Source organism: Thunnus albacares, chromosome 16, assembly GCF_914725855.1.
Source record: "Thunnus albacares chromosome 16, fThuAlb1.1, whole genome shotgun sequence".
Lineage (NCBI taxonomy): Eukaryota > Metazoa > Chordata > Actinopteri > Scombriformes > Scombridae > Thunnus > Thunnus albacares.
The window spans coordinates 13,173,060-13,192,452 of record NC_058121.1 but is presented as its reverse complement, the minus strand read 5'-3'; the positions used below and the strand labels follow the sequence as shown (position 1 = coordinate 13,192,452).

General features: G+C 39.7%; 3 protein-coding genes across 5 annotated transcripts in view; 1 reads left to right on the top strand and 2 right to left on the bottom strand.

Annotated features, from left to right (window-relative positions):
* Window positions 1-236: 236 nt before the first annotated feature.
* ccdc167 (coiled-coil domain containing 167) lies at window positions 237-3,304 on the bottom strand. Its single transcript, XM_044329874.1, has 4 exons — window positions 3,127-3,304; window positions 2,865-2,959; window positions 1,791-1,843; window positions 237-1,271 (listed from the first exon to the last, which is right to left on the bottom strand). The coding sequence occupies exons 1-4, from the start codon at window positions 3,175-3,177 to the stop codon at window positions 1,153-1,155; spliced, it is 318 nt and encodes a 105-aa protein (XP_044185809.1). The 5' UTR covers window positions 3,178-3,304; the 3' UTR covers window positions 237-1,152.
* Window positions 3,305-3,458: 154 nt separating this feature from the next.
* On the top strand, window positions 3,459-13,498 carry kif25 (kinesin family member 25). The gene is made up of 16 exons (XM_044329873.1): window positions 3,459-3,564; window positions 3,693-3,774; window positions 3,960-4,025; window positions 6,406-6,528; window positions 6,773-6,914; window positions 8,579-8,682; window positions 8,783-8,868; window positions 8,980-9,019; window positions 9,112-9,179; window positions 9,269-9,343; window positions 9,448-9,594; window positions 9,952-10,128; window positions 10,701-10,855; window positions 10,962-11,210; window positions 12,065-12,220; window positions 12,474-13,498. The coding sequence occupies exons 2-16, from the start codon at window positions 3,706-3,708 to the stop codon at window positions 12,623-12,625; spliced, it is 1,809 nt and encodes a 602-aa protein (XP_044185808.1). The 5' UTR covers window positions 3,459-3,564; window positions 3,693-3,705; the 3' UTR covers window positions 12,626-13,498.
* A 3,640-nt stretch (window positions 13,499-17,138) lies between these two features.
* wasf1 (WASP family member 1) overlaps window positions 17,139-19,393 on the bottom strand; it is a 65,797-nt gene continuing 63,542 nt past the window's right edge. For all 3 annotated transcript variants that reach the window (XM_044377283.1, XM_044377284.1, XM_044377281.1), the window contains one exon: window positions 17,139-18,930. In XM_044377283.1, coding sequence (XP_044233218.1) covers window positions 18,773-18,930 — 158 coding nt within the window. In that variant the 3' untranslated portion in view covers window positions 17,139-18,772. The remainder of the gene's footprint in view (window positions 18,931-19,393) is intronic.

Here is a 19,393-nt window from a genome sequence, read left to right as displayed (position 1 = left end):
GTGAATTTCAGGTAGTAAACAAATATATTTCCAAAATGGATTTGAAGCATTTATTTTATATATGAAAACAAAAAGACCAAATAGCAGATGAACAGACCAATTATTAGTCAATTCTCATACCTTATGTTTTTTTTATAATCCTATTAGAAGAAAGATATTTGTAAACATGTTTGGCATTTTTTACCTCCTGTTAGAAGATAGGTCAACATTCATATAAAAGGCAGAAAAACTGTGTATCTGCTGTAATGCCAAAACTCATATTTAATAAGAGAAACAAATGTGTCACATATTTTCATCCATTTAACCGCACAACATGTGTACCATGCATTAGCGCATATATTTATTCATATGTCAATGAAAAATAGAAAAGCAGATTTGATTGGCACCATTTGATAAAGTGTCTGATCAATGTATTGTATAAAACAGAGCAATAATACATTGAAGTTATGACATAAGGCGAACTTTACAGTTAATTGGTTATTTCTGTGAAAAAACATTTTTTTGTATATACATTCTTCCTCATGTCAGATGTCATTTTATACAGTAAAGTCTTCATACAGCGCTGAAAATAAAAGATGTGAAGCTAGGGAAATGACAAAACGACTCACTTTAATATAACCTCATACATGTATGTGTTACAAAATGTACTAAGTCGCTGGTTATACAATCCCGTTTCACCTGCAGCAGTGTATAGATGTCCATTATGTAGGTTGGGATTATCATGAGGTGACCAACAGGCAAGGCACACACTGAATATTCAATGTTGTCACCTGATAGTTTAGTATTAACACAAACTATCAAAACACAGTGTTGCTGAGGCTGAGACAAGGCAGCATCTCTCTTTATGATGTTTGCGCATATAAGCCTGTGTGATGACAGCATGATGCTGACAGGTGGCACTTTGACTTGCAAAAAGTAACTTTGTTGGGTGGGAACACTGTGCTGGATAAATCCAACATAATTACCAAAAAAAGATCATGAAAATGACAAAGATGCCATCTAGAGGCAGAACTGAGGTACTTCCTCAACACGCACATCAGTTGTTTCATGTACTGCTGCATGTGCAAAGTCCTGGCCTGACCGTCAATCTAATGACACGCCTGTCCTGAGCTCCTTGAAGAGCAGTAGGTCCCTTTGAGAGAGTGGCTGGTATCATGAGTCTTCTTCACTGTAGATGAAGATGTAGTAGAAGAGAGCGCTGACAGCCAGCAGAGCCACTGACAGCAGCATGTTCTTCCTGTTCTCTCCTCTTAACATCTGCAGCTCCTTGTCTAGAGGAAGAGAATAAGATTTATTATTCATCTGGCAAGTTTATAAGATGTGACAAGGTCATATTTATTATGATTTATTGAGTCTTGTATTTCCATTGTTATCTACTGTAGATTTATAAAGTTATGTAAAAAAAAAAAAAAAAAGATTGTAATGTGTAAAAGGGAAAATGTATGATTTCATTAGGGGGCCAAATATTTTTATTGGGGGGCTAGATTTGGCCCACGGGCCGCTATTTGCCTACCACTATTCTGTGATCTTCCGTTTTTTTATGTATATGTTATGTATATATGGTAAATGGAGTAAACTTTTCAACCTTGATAGGACAAAGTGTTATACTCATTCACCCATTTACACACTGATCATGGACAAGGCGCTGGTCTGGCTATCAGGAGCAATTTTAACAACTTTGACAAGTGGACAGGAGGGGCCACAAGCCACAGCAGATCATCATACTGTCTGTGGAATATACTGCAGTCACTTGTACAGCATGAATAAGCATTTTGTGGATACAGACTTACCTAACTTTTCAACCCTCTCATTCATAATTGCCATTTCATCATCCAGTTCCTGTCTGTGGAGCAGAAAGCACATATGAATTTTTTTTCACTCTCCGGACAAGCAGCAAAATGAGAAAGTACTTTGTTAGGTTTTTTTGACCAGTGGTGGAAAAACTATTCAGATCCTTTACTTTAGTAAAAGTACCAATACAGCAATGTAAAAATACTTCATAACAAGTCCTGCATGAAAAAACATACATAAGTAAAAGTACATAAGTGTTAGCAGTTAAATGTACTTACAGTATTGCATTAAAAGTAGTGGTTTGGTCCCTCTGAATATTACTATATATATGACATCATTAGATTATTAATACTGAAGCATCAGTGTTAGAGCAGCATGTTACTGTTGTAGCTGCTGGAGGTGGAGCTAGTTTGAACTACTTTATACAGTTTGCTAGTTTAGTCCAGTGGTTCCCAACCTAGGGGTCAGCCCCCCCCCCCCCAAAGGGTCACCAGATAAATCTGAGGGGTTGTGAGATGATTAATGGGAGAGCAAAGAAGAAAAACAAAGTTCTGATACACAAATCTGTTTTCAATTTTTGGACTTTTTCTCAAATCTTTGAAATATTTTATATTTATTTGAAATATTGGATCATTTGAACACGTATTGAAATGAAACCATGTGAGAAGTTTAGAGTGAAAAATCATTATTTGGTGGAACTGTTAACAACTCATAGACATCTGAAATGTGACCCCGACTACACACTGCTTTTTGTAAGACGTCAAAAGTCAAAAAGGTTGGAAAAGGTTTCATCTTTAACAATGTGTTGTATTTTAAAAGCTTGTTATATTATCCATTGTGTAAAATCTTCATCTGAAAAGTAACTAAAGCTGTCAAATAAATGTAGTGGAGTAGAAAGTACAATATTTCCCTCTGAAATGTAGAGGAGTGGAAGTATAAAATGGCATCAAATGGAAATACTCAAGTAAAATACAAGTACCTCATCTTGAACTTAAGTACAGTACTTGAGTAAACGTGCTTAGTTACTTTCCACCACTGGTTTTAAATGTCACAATCTCCATCATCATCCTCACCTCTCCTTTTCAGAGAGCTTCTCTTTCCTGCTCCTGAACTCTGCTCTCTCCAGGTTGCCCTGGCAACGCGCCCGCCGCTCCTCCAAACGGTCAATCTGAACATAATAACAGGTGAAATACAGCTTATAAGAAAATACAGACAGGACGGTGAATGAATGACTGAAATGTGTACATGCAACGCTGGACATTGGTGTAACTTTGCAGCAGTTAGCAAAAGAGCTACCATGTAGCATAAAGCAAGGAAATGCCTTCAACGTCTCACCTCAGTGGCGACACTGATTTTCTCTCGTCGTTTGTCTTTCAATTTGGCCATTTTATGACAAGAATGAGTCTGTTGCTGTTATCCTGAGAGAAGCTGTGACTATGCGGAAGTATTTCTTCTTCCTCGTTTAATTTCTTCCCCTTGACACATCTCTCTTTGGGAGCTCTGCTGCCCTCTAACATTAGTTTACTTACTTCTTGTCTCACAACTGAATGAACAACACGCCGCCTGTGAGTGCAGCTACTCAAAAATTATAGCATACAATATCACATTAAGTTGTAAATTATGAGTTACCAGAAGAAAACAATAATAATGTAGGCAATAGTTGCATAAATGAATTGACATCATCACATGTCCCGTCAGAAGTTATCAAAATTATCATGTAGTTTGCCTGAGCGTCCGTTTTCATCATCCTCCTCCCCTCTGCGAAGGAAACAGGTAAGCAGTGAGAGTTGTTGGCTGCTTCTAATCGGATTATATGACCTGAGAGGACACGACTTGATCATCTGAGAAGGAAAAGAGACGAGGCTACACACTCTCCTGTCTTTTATCTCCTTTTATTTCAGGGGAAAACAAAAAATGCCTCTCTTTATAAACCGGGACCAGATATTTGCACATCAGGTTCACCTGCTGGAGCACAAACTGAGAGTAAGTGGCAGCTAAATTACTCACTATCGCCTTATTATTAGTGTATCAGAGACTGTAGAGCGACTTGTACTGAAGTTTATCCATTCATGTTTTCCTAGTAACTTTTAAAAAACAAACATGTAGCCTAATAACCAGAAGGTGTAGCTACTATTGAGTCATGCTGTAATTTTTAATTGTATTTTCAGAGTAAAGAGGAGCGAATACTTGAACTGGAGACAGAGAATGCTATTCTTCATTTAAGACTTGCTGAGGTAAGAAGATTTCTGCCATTCATCACTCAGAGACTTAACCCTTTATTCTATTCTACTCATTTATTCTATTATATTCTATTATACATCCGCATTGTCCACTAAATTTATTCCTTGACCTCCTGAATGACTTTGTGTGAATGACTGTTTTATCTGAATGATTTTTGTGCCAAGTGTGCGGGTGTGTTTGTGTGTGAGGGCTTTAGACATCATCGTCTTTAAGAGGTTTTTAGACCTTGGTACAGTACTGCTGCATGTGAATGAATTAGACTTTTGAATGAGTTTGAAGAGGAATTCAGCATTTAATTTGATACTATTCAGTTTGTGTCATCTAGAAACGCTTGTTCCCACCTTTACTTTATCCGCAGGTTTACACTGTACTTCCTTTAAAACACAGGTTTAAGGTTTTTGGTAGACTGAAATATTAGTACACAGTTCTTAGTGTGTAATATGAGAATAAAGACATAAGAAAATCATCCCAGCACTGTCACTTTAGCAAAAGACTAGTTTGGATGTTAGTAGGCAACTAGTAATACCCAAAGTGAGATGACAAATTGGGTTTTAGGCTATTTTCATTGTAGAAAAAGCACAGGTGAAATGAATAACATTAATTAACGATGACAGCTCCAAGTCCTATTATTATTGTGCATGCTGGCTCTCTGTCATGACTTATTTACATCATTAATGATACTGAGTACACCTGTGCTTTGGCACCCGTCTCGTAAAATACAGAATCGTCCCGTAATTGGAAATTAAATACATTTTACGTATTGAACTAATACGAGACGCGCATTAGTGCCGTATTTTTGAGAATCAATTCAGTACAGGTCTATGGGAGATAAACATTAAAGGTTAGACGAGAAACAAGGCGTCTCCTGCTCTGTTATCCCTGTCTGCTGCTACTCTAACAGAGAATGCGCTTCTCATTGGTCGTGAGTGACAGTGTTGCTACGGTACGAGGGTCCAGCCAATCAGTGCCGTTTGCGTCAAACCAATATGGCGTCGCGTTTCCGTGACGACGGCAAGTGCATAGTAAACACGTCTCGCACCTAGTGAACTTCTCTGCAAAGTTAAGTATGGTTTGATAAACTTAAAATCTAAACCTCCAGAAAACCAACAAGGCGGTGAATATGTCATTAAACGAGCTGACGTTAGTGTGGCACTTCAAGCGGAGAGTTACCAGATGCAGGCTAATCGTTGGAGTGCCACAGAACACAGAAGAAAAACGTGAAAAAGGGAGGATAGACAGGAGGACGTGGCCGTTGTGTGGACTATTTTGGGAAATTAGATGAGGTAAGCATGAGTTTTGTTTGTAAATGTGGCATCATATGCTGTAATTCTATTGCTTTTCTCTGCTGGGACAAGAAGAGCAGAATAGTATTTGCATAGATGATTGCAAAACAAATTATTTTGAGTGCGGACCTATGAATCCCACAGTTTATGTGGGCAGTTGCGCATGTTTTTGAGTATCTACAGATAATTATTAATTGTTTGACGTGCAGGGTTGTAAGCCTCACAGCTATGTGGGCATTTCAAAACACTGAGTTCAAAACTGCATGGCTGGGACACGTTTTACTGTCATTTCATCTGCTTATTATTCGCTGACGTGACTTCTCACTGTAGAGCCAGAATTGGTCTGGTAAATGGTTGAAGCTACTGCAGTTTCCTTGATGTGATAATGTATGGTATGAATAGGACTTCTCACAACCAAGTGTGTGGGCATTTTTATGTTATATCTTTAGATAACTCTGCTTAAAATGAGCATAATGCAAAAATCAAATACTGTATTTGTTAGACTGTAGGTCCACAGTAGTCAGAGCTCGTCAATCCAAGGTCATGTATAGTCCCCCTTTCCCCACTGGTGTTCTGTATTTTCATTTCAGGAAGGTGGCAACTCTATGTGAGAAAGGCCTTTTATTTAGTCCATAAAATTGTAATGTCATGTAATCGATGTAGCTCAGTTACACCTGTGAGCAGCAATGTATTTATTCACTTTCTTTGCAGCATTTTTAGTTTGTCAGTAAACTGGTCATTCTATTAACTTCCTATAGAACGAATAAGTGGTCTCTGATCATTCAAAAAAGGATGCTATCATGCTGAATAACACCATTACTGACTGTGTAGGATCAGAGATGCTACTGTACAGGTTCTCATTCATTAACATGCGAGATACTGTCAGGCTAGTTACCTACTATCTCAACATTGTGAGTGTTTATCAGCACATTTGAGTAAAAAATCTATAATAGAAATTTGTCAGTTTCTATGATTTTCAACTACTCAGCAGCTGACAAACAAACTAGTCTCCCCAAAATGTCAGTCATACTGTAGTTTGGCATAAAGTGAACAAAGTGGTGCAGAATAAGCATGCTGATCTTCTCTTCAGTGTTTGGGGAAACTGCGTCGGGACCATGAAGCAGAAACCACGGCCCTAAGCCATCATCGGCACCAGGGGAATGCACAGGAGATAACCCGGTCAACCCTTGCCAAACTCCTCTCCGGAGTCCAGGTACAAATGCACTTAGAGAAACGTGTGTGTGTGTGTGTGCACATGGTACAGTCGGTGGTGAGTTGTCCTTACGTCTGTCTTGTTGAGATGTTTCCCTAAATAGCATCTAAATCCAAGATCCAAGGCAGGTTATACAGTGTAGAAACACACACAAAAAACACACACACTTGCCTTCAGTAGATAAACGTAACCTTCACACTTCATGTTTGCTCTGTGTGTGTGTGTGTGTGTGTGTGTGTGGCAGGTTGTGAAGCAGGACCTGAGTGAGCTTTTTGCAGTGTATGTGAGCTTTGCCTCTGAGCTGGAGGAGCAGAGCAAGCAGCTGCTGGAGAAGGTGGGACAAGCCAGTTCTACTCTAAATGGTCACAGTGCAGATGAGGTTCAAAGTAAGTATCTGAGTGTGAACATTTTGAAGCTTGGATTTATAATTAGTGGCCATCTTGGGAGTTTTTTTTTTTTTTTTTTTTTGGAGACAGAAAATCAGATTTGTGGCAACGGGATGGAGCTGAGGAGCTGAGGTGGAGCAAGCAGGCAGCTTTTCAGTGTCAACAATATGAATATTTTCTCGGTGGATTCATGTTTAAATCAGCACCAAAACACATTAAATAATGTGAAATTACTGGGACAACATACTTGTCCTGTTTTACGTTTTCTGCCTTATACTTCCTCTTCTGTCACTCACTCTTTCACCCTGGCTCCATACTGAAGTGGCTTACAGGTTGTGCCGGCTGTATCTCAATTAGGATGTGTGTGCTGGCTGGTAATCCTCTCACGCTGTAACCTCCCCTCCTCTCCTCTCTCTCTCCTTTCTCTCACCCCGCCCTTTGAGGCTGGTCAAGGTTGACTGTCCTATTCTATATTATCCCACAAGTCAGCTGGCTTGTCACTGCGGCTCTGTGGATTGGTGGGAACTGATCTTGTCAAATGCTTTGGCCCACATAAGCCTGTGAATACACTGTGCATAACGCTACAGGCTGCGCCAAACCAAATGGTGTTTCATGACCTTTTATTATTGATCCCAGTTAATAGAGTTGAAGAAATTTGTAGTTATTACCTGTACTTAAAAAATGAGGAAATATTCTATTTCTTGTTAGGATCAACCAGTCTGTATTTTAATTGAAGTTACTGAAATATTTCATCTTATGTTGCATTTTATTTGGTATTTTATGCAGCTGATTTTTAACAGCTACATGAGGCTACATTAACCTGTTCCCACCACCATCCTGGTATCTTTGCAGTCCGTCATTTTTGATTAAAAAATCAACAAGTAAGACATCTCATCACTAGAGATAATCCAGTCAAACCCAGATGAAGAAACAAATCATAGTTTTTTATAATTTTAATGACTATGATTTATGATGCAGCAATAGCAGCCAGAGTTATGAGAACTTTTTATTATTTTCTAGTCTTGTGCATTGAACTAAGTTTGCTGAGATCATGTGGAAAAATTATACATCCGCAACCTATATCCCACAATAGGATATTATTTGAATTGATCTGTTACTGTTTTGTGGGAAGTTTGAAAGTAATTTTTATTTTAAATGATATCTAAAGAAAAAGAAAATGTAGATTCTATTCAATTATATTTATAATTAACCCAACCTATTCTTGAATGTCTGAGCCTGTCCTTTGTGTGAATGGAGGTGTTTTGTGCCAAGTGTATGTTTGTACATGTGTGTTCCAGGATTAAAGACTTGGCCTGAATTCAAAGGTTTAGATCAGAGAACAGGTGCCTCTTACTTGGAGTAGATTGTTATGCAGCCAGAGTTTCATTCACAACTGCTGTTGTCTATTTTAAGATAGAGCTGCAAGTTTTACACTATGCTGCACCAGATTTGCTGCCAAATCTGACCTGGTGGCATGCAATGTTAAATGCCGTGTAGAGGCTTTTCATTTTTATCGTTTAACTTTCTCAAAATGAACATGTCATTGACTTAATGATGTTAAAAGTCTGCACAAAAGCTGTTCATGTTTATGATACTGATTGGATTTATTAGAAACACATTTAACATTGTTTCCGCTCAACCAGCTTTCTGCTCTCCCTGACCAGACTTGCAGGCTCGTGTGGAGGCTCTGGAGCGCTCTCTGGAGGAGGAGAGGGAGAGGTGCAGAGCAGAGAGGCAGAGGAGGAGAGAACTTCACAACACAGTGGTGGTGAGGAAAGATGTTTTATTGCCATTTAGTTATGGTGGGTGAGCAAATCTGATGGGCTCTAATGTTGATCTCCCTCCATTTTTTCTCTGTTTTCCTACAGGAGCTGAGAGGGAACATCAGGGTTCATTGCAGGGTGCGTCCAGTTCTGCCCTTTGACCACATCCAGTCCTATCCTTCTGGATCAGGGTGGGTCATGTGCCAACACTAAACAAATACTGTATCCTAACTGAGATATGAAGATTTTTTCCTTGCTTGAAAAGATGAAGATAATCCAATCCTGGTTCTTGTCTCTTTCAGGCCTGCATCATCAGAGGAAGTGGTCTATGCAGTCAGTGATGTGAGTTTCACAGACTCTTAGTGTTGGATTTTATTTAGTTGTTGGTCTGCTTCAGTGTCCTCACTACTTTCTTCTTCATTTGTTGTTTTAAGGACACAGTGATGGTAAATTGCATAAAGACGGGGACTCCAGTGCAAAACAAGATGTTTGAGTTTGAGAGGTAAAATAAAACACAGTGAAGTGTGCATTATTCTATTTTATTTTCATTTTATTAATGAAAACTCACTGTGATGATTTTGCTTCCTCCAGGGTGCACGGACCAGAAGATTCCCAGGAAGCCGTGTTTGCGGAAGTCAAGCCACTCCTCACGTCTCTGCTGGATGGGTGAGCGTGCAGAAAAAAAACTTTATAAAATACACGACAAACAGCACAATATGGCCTCATGGATTCAGCATCAGTTGACTGTCATCTGCCTCACTGCCCCGCAGCTATAATGTGTGTATCATGGCATACGGGCAGACAGGCAGCGGGAAGACTCACACCATGATGGGATCCCAGCTGCTGGAGGAGCACTCAGGGACGCAGCAGGAGGCACAGCAGGGTATTATACCCAAGGCTGCTGCTGAGCTCTTTCGGTAACAGACTGCAGACTCACTGAGGAAGAAAAGCCTGTCATTTGTCTTTTTGCAGAATCTAGATGCTTTTGTGCTCTGCGTCTAGCTTTATATGAAGCTGAAACCACAGTAGATCTGGTCTATTGTGTCGTTTAATCAATCAGAAATGTAATTAATTCATTCCATTAATCCATAATGTGCACTTTGAGCTGAAATAGAATATAATTTGGCTGAAACATTGACCTTTCCTTCTCTTTTTACCTGTCCATGTTTGTATATCTGTTCTCGCGTGTGTGTGTGTGTGTGTGTGTGTGTGTGTGTGTGTGTGTGTGTGTGTGTGTGTGTGTGTGTGTGTGTGTGTGTGTGTGTGTGACCCAGGCTGATCTCTGAGAAGCCTGTTGAGAGCCACACGGTGGAGGTGTCAGTGATGGAGGTGTACAACAACGAGGTGTTCGACCTGCTGGCCAGAGATGAGCAGGGCAACGCCGCGGGCCAGCGCCGGGACGTCATCACCACCTCCTCTGGTACCAGCCAGGTCACCTCCCTCACACACGAGTGAGTACAGCCAGAGCTGAAGCTGTGTCTTGTTAAAAATAAGACTTTGCTATTACACCACTAAAAAAAGGCTGAAATGGCTCAAACGACTCGGCTGAGTTTTTTTAGTCCCTTTCAGCTCATTGTTTTGGTTGTATGTTCTGAAAACTCATGTCAAATCAACCTTGTTTCAAGTGGCAGCAGAACACTATTTTCAGCTAAAAATCTCTGATAAACTCACTGGATGCTACCTGCCCAGGTATGGTAGACAGGTAAAGGTGAAGAAAGCAGGTGGTGAATCTAGCAAGCTCAGGAGTTGGTGGAGACTAAAACAGAGCTAAAAGGAGACGGAAAATTACATTTGTCAAGTGGCCAGAAACTCCTGTGCCTGCTGGATTTTTAAAGAAGGCAATTATGTGCTAATTTTCTTGCCATAACAACTTAATAAGGTTTATTTTTATTTCATTTGTTCTGGAGTTTTTCTGTAACCAAGTTGCCAAAAAAATAATTATTGCAGTTTTAGGGAATAAAATTCCAGGTTTGTGTCTTGTTTTAATGACTGTCTCTGTATGTTTTGTTTTTTTCGTCTACAGGCCTGTGTGTAACGCCTCTGAAGTGATGCAGATCGTCAACAGGGTTCTGAAGCGCAGGGCTCACTGTCCCACCCTCGTCCACACCGACTCTTCACGCTCTCACCTCATCGTCACACTCACCATTTCCTCCAAGAGCCCCAACGCAGTGGCCCTGGGTGAGATGCATTCATTCACTCACAGACCTGCACAGTTAGATAATTCTTGTTAACATAAATGACGCCTTTTTATCCGTCACTGTGACTTTATTACGTTTTCCTTTAGCCCGTAGGCTACAGAGTGCCAAGAAGGACATGCAACGCTCCACCCAGAAGGAGTGGTGGAGTCCGCGCTGTCGCCGTGCCAACCTTGCCGCCCGCCACTCATCTGAGGAACATCTTTCCGCAAGCACCGCCTCCTCTCCGTGCCCCTCCCCCTTCAGTTCCCCTTGCCCCTCCCCCAGACACAGCATCTCACAGGCTCCGTTCAGGACCAAGCTGCAGCTGGTTGACCTGGCAGGAAGCGAGTGTGTTGGTAAGTTGCATATCGGTCTATGATTGGCTTCCAAACTAGTTGTGATGTCACAAATTATGCTCGAAGGTACATGCCAGATTTGAGCACAGAGAAACTTTCCACTTTAGCAGATGAATGTGAAAACAGCCTTCTAGTGTCGACCTCTGCACATACATCATTTTGCACAGTGAAGGTCAAACATTCAAGTGAGGTACCATTAAGCAAATCACATTTTTGAGTGGTTGCAGACTTTCAATTTGCAATGTCCTTTAAGGATGCAACTGACAAGATTTTACCTGAAAAATATGCCCATTTTAACAGATCAAACTGCAAAAATGGAGTCTTAGGCATGTTTGAGATGATAAACTGATGCCAAAAATAGAATTCAGGTGTCGAGTAGCATCGCATCTTTGCTCTATTGATTCAATTTCTAAAGAAAAAAAGATTCTTAAATCATCCTTTTAAACTAAGCTGGACTCATCAAATAATAGATCTGTCTCTTTCTCATTAGGTTTGTATTGTTTTGTATCACGTATCATCAATATAATGTGCAGTATTGGGAAACATGAGGTTGATGACTTTTTTTTGTTTTTGGGTATTTTAGTTTGAACAGTTTTCAATCAGTTACCAGTCGTTTTTTTTCTCTCTCCATGTATTTAAAACATTAAATATCAAATGATTAATCCACAGGAAAAGGTTAGATCAGTGCTAACAAAGAGGAGGGATCAGGTCTTTGTAATTATTATTTTTCTTACCTTTATTTACCCGGGAAATGTTGACTGAGCAGCAAAGTACAACCACAACCTTCTGCTGATCTTCAGGGCCTAAGATAATATAATTGTGTGTGTGTGCGTGTGTGCGTGTGTGTGTGTCAGGTATGTCTGGAGTTTCGGGAGCAGGTCTGTGGGAGGTGTCCTGTATAAACCGCAGTCTCTCTGCTCTGTCGGACGTCCTGGGAGCTCTGGCCGAACAGAGACCACACGTCCCCTACAGGAACAGCAAACTCACCCACCTTCTACAGGACGCCATAGGTGAGACACACACACTTTAAACCTGGGACCCATGTGTCTCAGGTCTGCCTCCACTGGGAAAGACTCATTCATCCCGACAACAGCTGAGATATTCCACATGTCAGTGTTTTCATGCGTACTCAAACACTTCAGTAATTTTGGAAAATGTCTTTGTTCATGTCTAAAAATGAAAAAGCACAGTTTGTGTAATCTTCTTTTTGTAGTTGGTTGACATCTTGAATCTCCTCTTGTCCTTCTTTATCTTGTCCACCAGGTGGCGACGCGAAGCTGCTGCTGATGCTGTGTGTTTCTCCCACCCAGCGCTTCATCACAGAGTCTCTGCAGTCTCTGGGCTTGGGCACACGGGCCCGCCAGGTCCAGAAAGATCTGCCCCGAAGGAAGAGTAACACCCTCAAAGTTAAGTGAAGAGAACCAAAGAGAGAGATTTCATCCTTTTGTAGGTGCTGCTGCAACATGGACTCTTGTCAGTCATTTATCAATCATGCCAACAGAGCAAATTTGAGGGTTTAAGTTCCACAGAGTACAAGAGCCCTTGAAAAGACAGATGAATCAAAGTTCACAGCCTTAAACAGTAAAACAATATCTTACTCCAGTTATTATACATCCTGTTCACCACTCAGTTACTTGGCACTGCATGTTTATTTGTATTAGCAGGGTTAAACCTATGTTTTGTTGTTTTTTTAAACTGTGCAATAATAATAACTACAGTAATAGTGTGATATCCTTTTTCTTCCTCTACAGATTCAGAGCATTTAGTCTTTTAGTATGAGATCAACTAGTTTTGACAGCGTTGTTACTGTGTATTTTATTTTTAAATAGATCTTGTTAGTATGAAATGTCTTGCAGGCTTTCTGAAACTGCAGATATATTGTAATACATACTCAGTGTGTAATTAATGCTGGTATTTACTAAGAGTGCTAAGTAGCTGTAAGTAACAATAAGATTACACTCTGGTTGGGTTATAATAAGGTATAATAATACCTTGACTATATCTATACTTTACTTAGTACTTTGTTGTTTTCCTTTTTATCTAGATCAGTGTTAAGCTGTAGATCATATCAGTAGTGAACAGTTCTGTATATAAAAGGCTTTTTGACTGAAGTATTCTGCTGTAAATACATTTCAGTATTTGCTTCTCAAGCAATGCCTTATTTTTTAGCGTTTTGTTTGCAGCTATGTTTATTCAGTGTTAATACACATTTTTCAAACACCTTGATAGAATAGTCTCAGTAGAATATGGTGTCAATATTACTGCAAAATAAAGAGATGATCAGCAGATGTGTGTGTCTGCATGTATCAGTATGTTCCAGAAACTGGGTGCTGGAAATTCACTGGTATTACGTACAGACATGGCTGAAAATATGGGTACCTTCCACCTTCCACAGAAAAAAAAAACTCAATTTTCTCTGTATTAAGTTGAAACTGACAGAAGTATTGTATATGGTATCCATCATTCTTTATTTCACATTGAATATAACTGAAACTTTGCTTTTGATTTACAACTTATCATATTATTTAATAGAATAAAACAAATGAAAATGTCATGGCCAAAAATATTGGTACCCTTAACTTAATATTCTGTAGCACAGCCTTTGGAGGCAATAACTGCAGTAAAGTGCTTTCTGTAACTCTGAATAAGGTTTCTACACTTCTCCACCGGTAGTTCAGCCCACTCTTCTCTCCAGTTTGATGGGTGCCCTCTCCCAACTGCAAGTTTCAACTAAGCAATGGGATTGAGATCATGACTCTTAGCAGGCTACTTCAGAACAGTCCAGTATTTTCTTCTCATCCACTCTAGGGTGTTTTTTGATGTGTGTTTGTAGTCATTATCCTGCTGAAAGACACATGACCTGTGACTAAGACACAGTTTTCTGACACTGAGCTGTACATTTCGCTCCAAAATGCCTTGATAGTCTTCAGATGTCATTGTACCCTGCACAGATTCAAGGCACCCAGTGCCTGAGGCAGCAAAGCAACCCCAAAATATCACTGAGCATCCTGCATGTTTCATGGTAGGCATGGTATTCTTTTCTTTGAATGCTTCATTTTTTCTTCTGTAAACAAACAGGGTTGGTGTGATTTACCAAAAAGCTCAAATTTTGTTTCATCTGTCCAAAGCACATTCTTGCAGAAGGAATGTGGCTTGTCACCATGCATTTTGACAAAGTCCAGTCTGGCTTTTTTGTGTCTCCCTCTTAGAAGTGGGGTCTTCCTGGGTCTTCTACCATGGAGCCCATTTTCATTCAGACAGTGACAGATGGAAACTATGGATTGAAACTATTGTACCTTGTACTTGAAGATCAGCCTGGGTCTGTATTGAAGTTTTCCTCGGTTCTTTCTCGACCATTCGAACAATCCTTCTGTTCAGTCTCGGGCCAATTTTCCTCTTGCGACCATGTCCGAAGATGTTGGCTACATTTCCATGGACCTTAAACTTCTTAATAATATTGACAGCAGAGGTCACAGGAACATCAAGCTCTTTGGAGATGGTCTTGTAACCTTTCCGTTGACCATGCTTGGCTATTACCTTTTTTCTAATGTCTTCAGACCACTCTCTAGTTTTCCTTCTGTTTTCCATTTTCAGTGTGATGCACACAGTGGCACAAAACAGCAGAGTGAGTGATTTTAAACCTTTTAAACTGGCTGCATGAGTGATAATAAGATTGAAAACACCTGTGATACTAATTAAAACACAATAGTCTGCTCAAAATATCACTACAAATCAATTATTTCTTACAATTTCTAAAGGGTACCAATAATTTTATCCAGGCTATTTTAGAATATCTTTGTAGAATAACCATGAATTCAGTTACTTTTCACAACTTTGTTTTGTTCCACTGCAAACCAAACATAGACATGCACTGATAATAAAAAAAACCCTTTTAATTTCAACACTGCTCAGGGTGAATGGTGCATTATTTAAATATATAAAATGCAAGGGAACCATTAATCTCAGTCACGTCTGTAATTAAAATGTGTTTAAAAGAAGTCATATACAGTTAATTGCTCACAAAAGGCTTTCTATACAATCTATTTCCATTGTGGGATAGTTGTTCCAGTGAGCTGTCTGCCGCTGTGTAGATTACAGTGAAGAGGAACACTTTGGCTATCAGCATTAGGGCAGCGTAGTATTATTTTTAGCTTTTGTTTTATGGTAAGTTATTTCGAACAGACAGGTGGAATACTCTGCAGTAAGTAGAAGCTGTAAAACTGATTGTCCAATGTGGAAAAACCCATCAGCGTGATACTAAAGTATATAAGTTGATGATTATTTCCAAATGCTATTTCAGGTCTGTTGACTACCGTTTAATGTTGGGAAGAAAACAAATCAGGCAATTTCCTCCAAGGTGAAACAGTTGGACATTATCCCAGCATGAATAGAATAACACACTGTATCTGGTAATTAAATCTCTTTTTCATCAGCTCCCCTTAGAGACACACACACACATGCTCTCTCACACTTTTAATAAGCTTCCTCCTACCAGTGTGCTGCGAACTATGATGTGAGAGCTGCACAATGTGCTGAAGTTAAAATGCATGCAGCTCCGGAGTTGACTTGTTTTTCAGGCGCAGATGTCATGTGCCATCCTGACATGAAAGCTGAAATGCCCAGAGCGTCTTTGAAACTGCAGGCTTAGGGGGATAAAAGGAGTGACAGGACAAAAAATAAGATTATAATGAGAGTGACAAGATAACAAACAGGAAAACTCCAGGAGCATCCTCTGTTTAGAGAGCGGACGGGGAAGAAAGAGACAGACGAAAGGAGAGGAGAGGAGAGGAGAGAGTGGAAGGAAAGGCAAAGACAAACTGGAGAAAAATGAGCAAAGTAAGAATGAGACGAGAAATACGCGAACAGAAGGAGAGAGTGAGAGTGACAGTGTGACAGCACATGAAACAGTGAACTTGTAATTTTAACTTTCACTCCTCATTTTCACTCTTGAGTCAATATCTGAGCTCTGAAAGTTTCTTCAGTTCTTCAAGCTCAAGTAATCACGGTGCTTCATGGCGGGGCCGGATGTAGATTAATTAGGAAAATCCCTTCGATGAACAGATCCTGGACATTTTAGGGACCCATTAGAACACATTTTTAAACAAAAAAACTCCTTTTCTTAGAGATATGATGATTCTAGATGAAAAAACGGAAGGTTATCATTATACCTACGCATGATTAAAAAAATAATAAAACAGGTTCCCTAAAAAAAAAAAATTCAATCAAAAGACAAAAACTCATTTAAAATATTTGAATATTTAAAGACCAATGGGACCAGAAAACATTTAATTATGATAGAAAAAGAATTTGTCATTTGAACACTAAAATGTATTAATTGTACTTGCAGACTGTATAAACTTAGATTCAAACAACACATTTAATTAGAATTCTAATAAGTTTAAAAATTAAAGTAGTTAATTGAGTTTAGTTCAGTATTTAAGTCTGATTGTTTACTAAACACACTTTGCTGATATTTAGCCATGTGATTGAATCTGTCAGCACACAACGTTACTTATGGTCCAACTGCATTCACACATAATAACTATTTTTTTAACAACAATGGAAGTGTAGAAACATAGTGGAGTACAATATAAAACATAATTATACCAGTAACAAAGCAGAACAGACATATTTATGTTAAGTGCATGCAGGGAAGTTTCCCTACAGCCTGCTGTACCTCATACAACTGCAATCAAATGATCAGCCAATCACAAGAGAACTACTCATGTTGCCTATGTGTCAAAATATGAGCGTAGCATTATTCAAGATGATTTCATCCAAAATCAATTCTGTAACTGCATTTTAAAAAAACACAAAATGAGCTGGATTAGCAGGATTATTTTAACCTGATAGAAGGATGTTGGATTAGTTAAACCTGAGGAGATGAAACAAACTCAGCGCGGCAACAAACCTCCTAAGATTCAGAGCTGAAACGTAACATTAGATTTTTATTAATTCAAGCAAACTGTTACAGTCAACAGTTACATAAGTTACATGGTATACAGTATTGATCTGATCTTTTTCTTTTTTCAAACCAGGGTTTCTGTCCCACTGTCCCTCCCCCCCACCCCCCCCAAACATAGAAACAGCAAATCCATACAAGCGCAGGCAAGTAAGTAGTAACAGCACAATACATTCATCAACTCAACGATACGTTTAGTACGAACAATAAGGCAAGTAGAAGAAAGAACAAACGGAAAAGATGGCAGACATTTTCTTTGAAATGAGCCAGAACAAGGCATAATGTATCCTTCTCTTTTAGGCCTCAAAAAGGCAGTATCACGCGAAGTGTATTCTTATGAACAACAACGGAACCAAACGAGGTAAGGCTTCTCGTTAGTGGGCAGGTACACAGTAAAGGGGGATCTGAGGGAAAAAGCTGCCTTCAGTGGTGTTGAGTGGTTTGTACCTGGTGTTGGTCAGACACTCATTAAAATGGGTACCTTCTCAAAATTCAGAGCTTTCCTTGGCAAACTGAATATTCATCAGAGGCAGGAAACCTGATGTACATCTTCAGCATCTAATCTCTACCTTGTGTCTGTTTTTGTGGCAAAGAACGTGAGAGAAGGATGGGAGCTCGAAATACTAAATGGCTCAGTGTTAATCTGACATTTCCTGATGTCGACATGAGCGTACGTGGCTCCTCAAGGAAGCCGCAGAACCTGGACAGACGTAAAAGCTCAATCTCTTGGCATACGTTTCCCTGGGGTAAAGGTTAAGATGTAAGTGGATGGATACGCACACGCGTGGTCGAAGCAGCCGTACGCTTTCCCCCCCCTTTCTTCATTTTCACCACAACCATACAACAATCATCACATGACATACCGACACAATCTTTTGCTTGTTCTTAGTGGTAAAGTCTGTCCTCATGACGAAAGACAACCCAGCAGGATGAAATCACAGCTGGTGTTCACACTGAGTGACTGTTCATGAAGTGGTCAGTATTGGCAGCTACTGGCCCGTTAAAACTGCAAATGTTTCAGCAGAAAAAGTAAATAAAAGACGGTAAAAGAAAACAGCATTCACTCAATGCCACGTTCAGCCACCAGGTGGCAAAACTGCGCTGAAGAACTCAGGATAGATGCAACATGCCTTCATTTTTTCCTTTTCTATTTTCTTTTCTTTTTTTCTTTTTTTTTTAAACATTGACGTACAGATAAGAAACAAAAACAAGTGGTTCTTCAAAAGAGTTATTTTCATGAATAACAATAGTAAACATGGGGGATTTCATCACAGGAAATCCAGCAGAAACAAAGGTTGTGTGGTAATGCAGAAACGAATGAATGCAAAAGCTTCTTTTTGGAACACTAGAAAGACCGACAAGGGTTGACATGGAGATTCTCCTCCGAACACAAACCACAACGAGACAGAGATATGACGAGATAAAAAAGCTCGACAGAGGAAATGCGGGCAACAACAATGTTTCTCTTCTTTCCGGAGTAGAAAGGATTCTTTGATGGCGAGGTGTGGAGTGCAGGGTTGGAGAAGGGGGGAGGGGAGGGGGCACCTGAACATGTTTGTCCTCTGCCGCCAGCGCTGCTTTCTCTTCCCCCTGACTGCCATCATTCCATCCAGTCTCCTTCGTCAAACTCTGACTCGTCCTCGGAGTCGGAGTACTCCACGGCGATGCGGCGTGACAGGATGGTGGCCACGTCGTTGCCAACTCGCTCGTGCTTAGCCTCTTGCTCTCGCTGCTCCTCCACCTTCCGCAGCTGGATGCCTGTAGCGGGAAAAAAGGAGTGACAGGCAGGGAACGTTTTTTTAGTTTCTGATGAACTAATAATAGACTTATTCTGAAAAGGAACAGGTAGCTTACAGTAGATTTTTAGATCATTTTCACTGAAAACAGCTGGAAATGATGATGACAGTGGTAAAAATGAACCAAAACAGTAAAGATGGAGCCATAAAACCATATCACAATGAGCTAAAAGATGCTGAAAAGCATAAAACAATGAAGGAATCAAAATTAATAAAATACAAACATTCTCCTAAACAGTAGACTGTGTGTGAGTGCTTTATCCAGAAAAAAACAGGTCTCACATCATTGCTGGCAAAAGCTATTGGCAACAGAGAAAAAGAATGATTGATGATAAATTTATGAGGAAATATCAAACAGCTGCCATGTCCAAAAAAATGACTTTGTGCAGCTTTAAAGGGGAATGTTTCAATTAAAACATGACCCA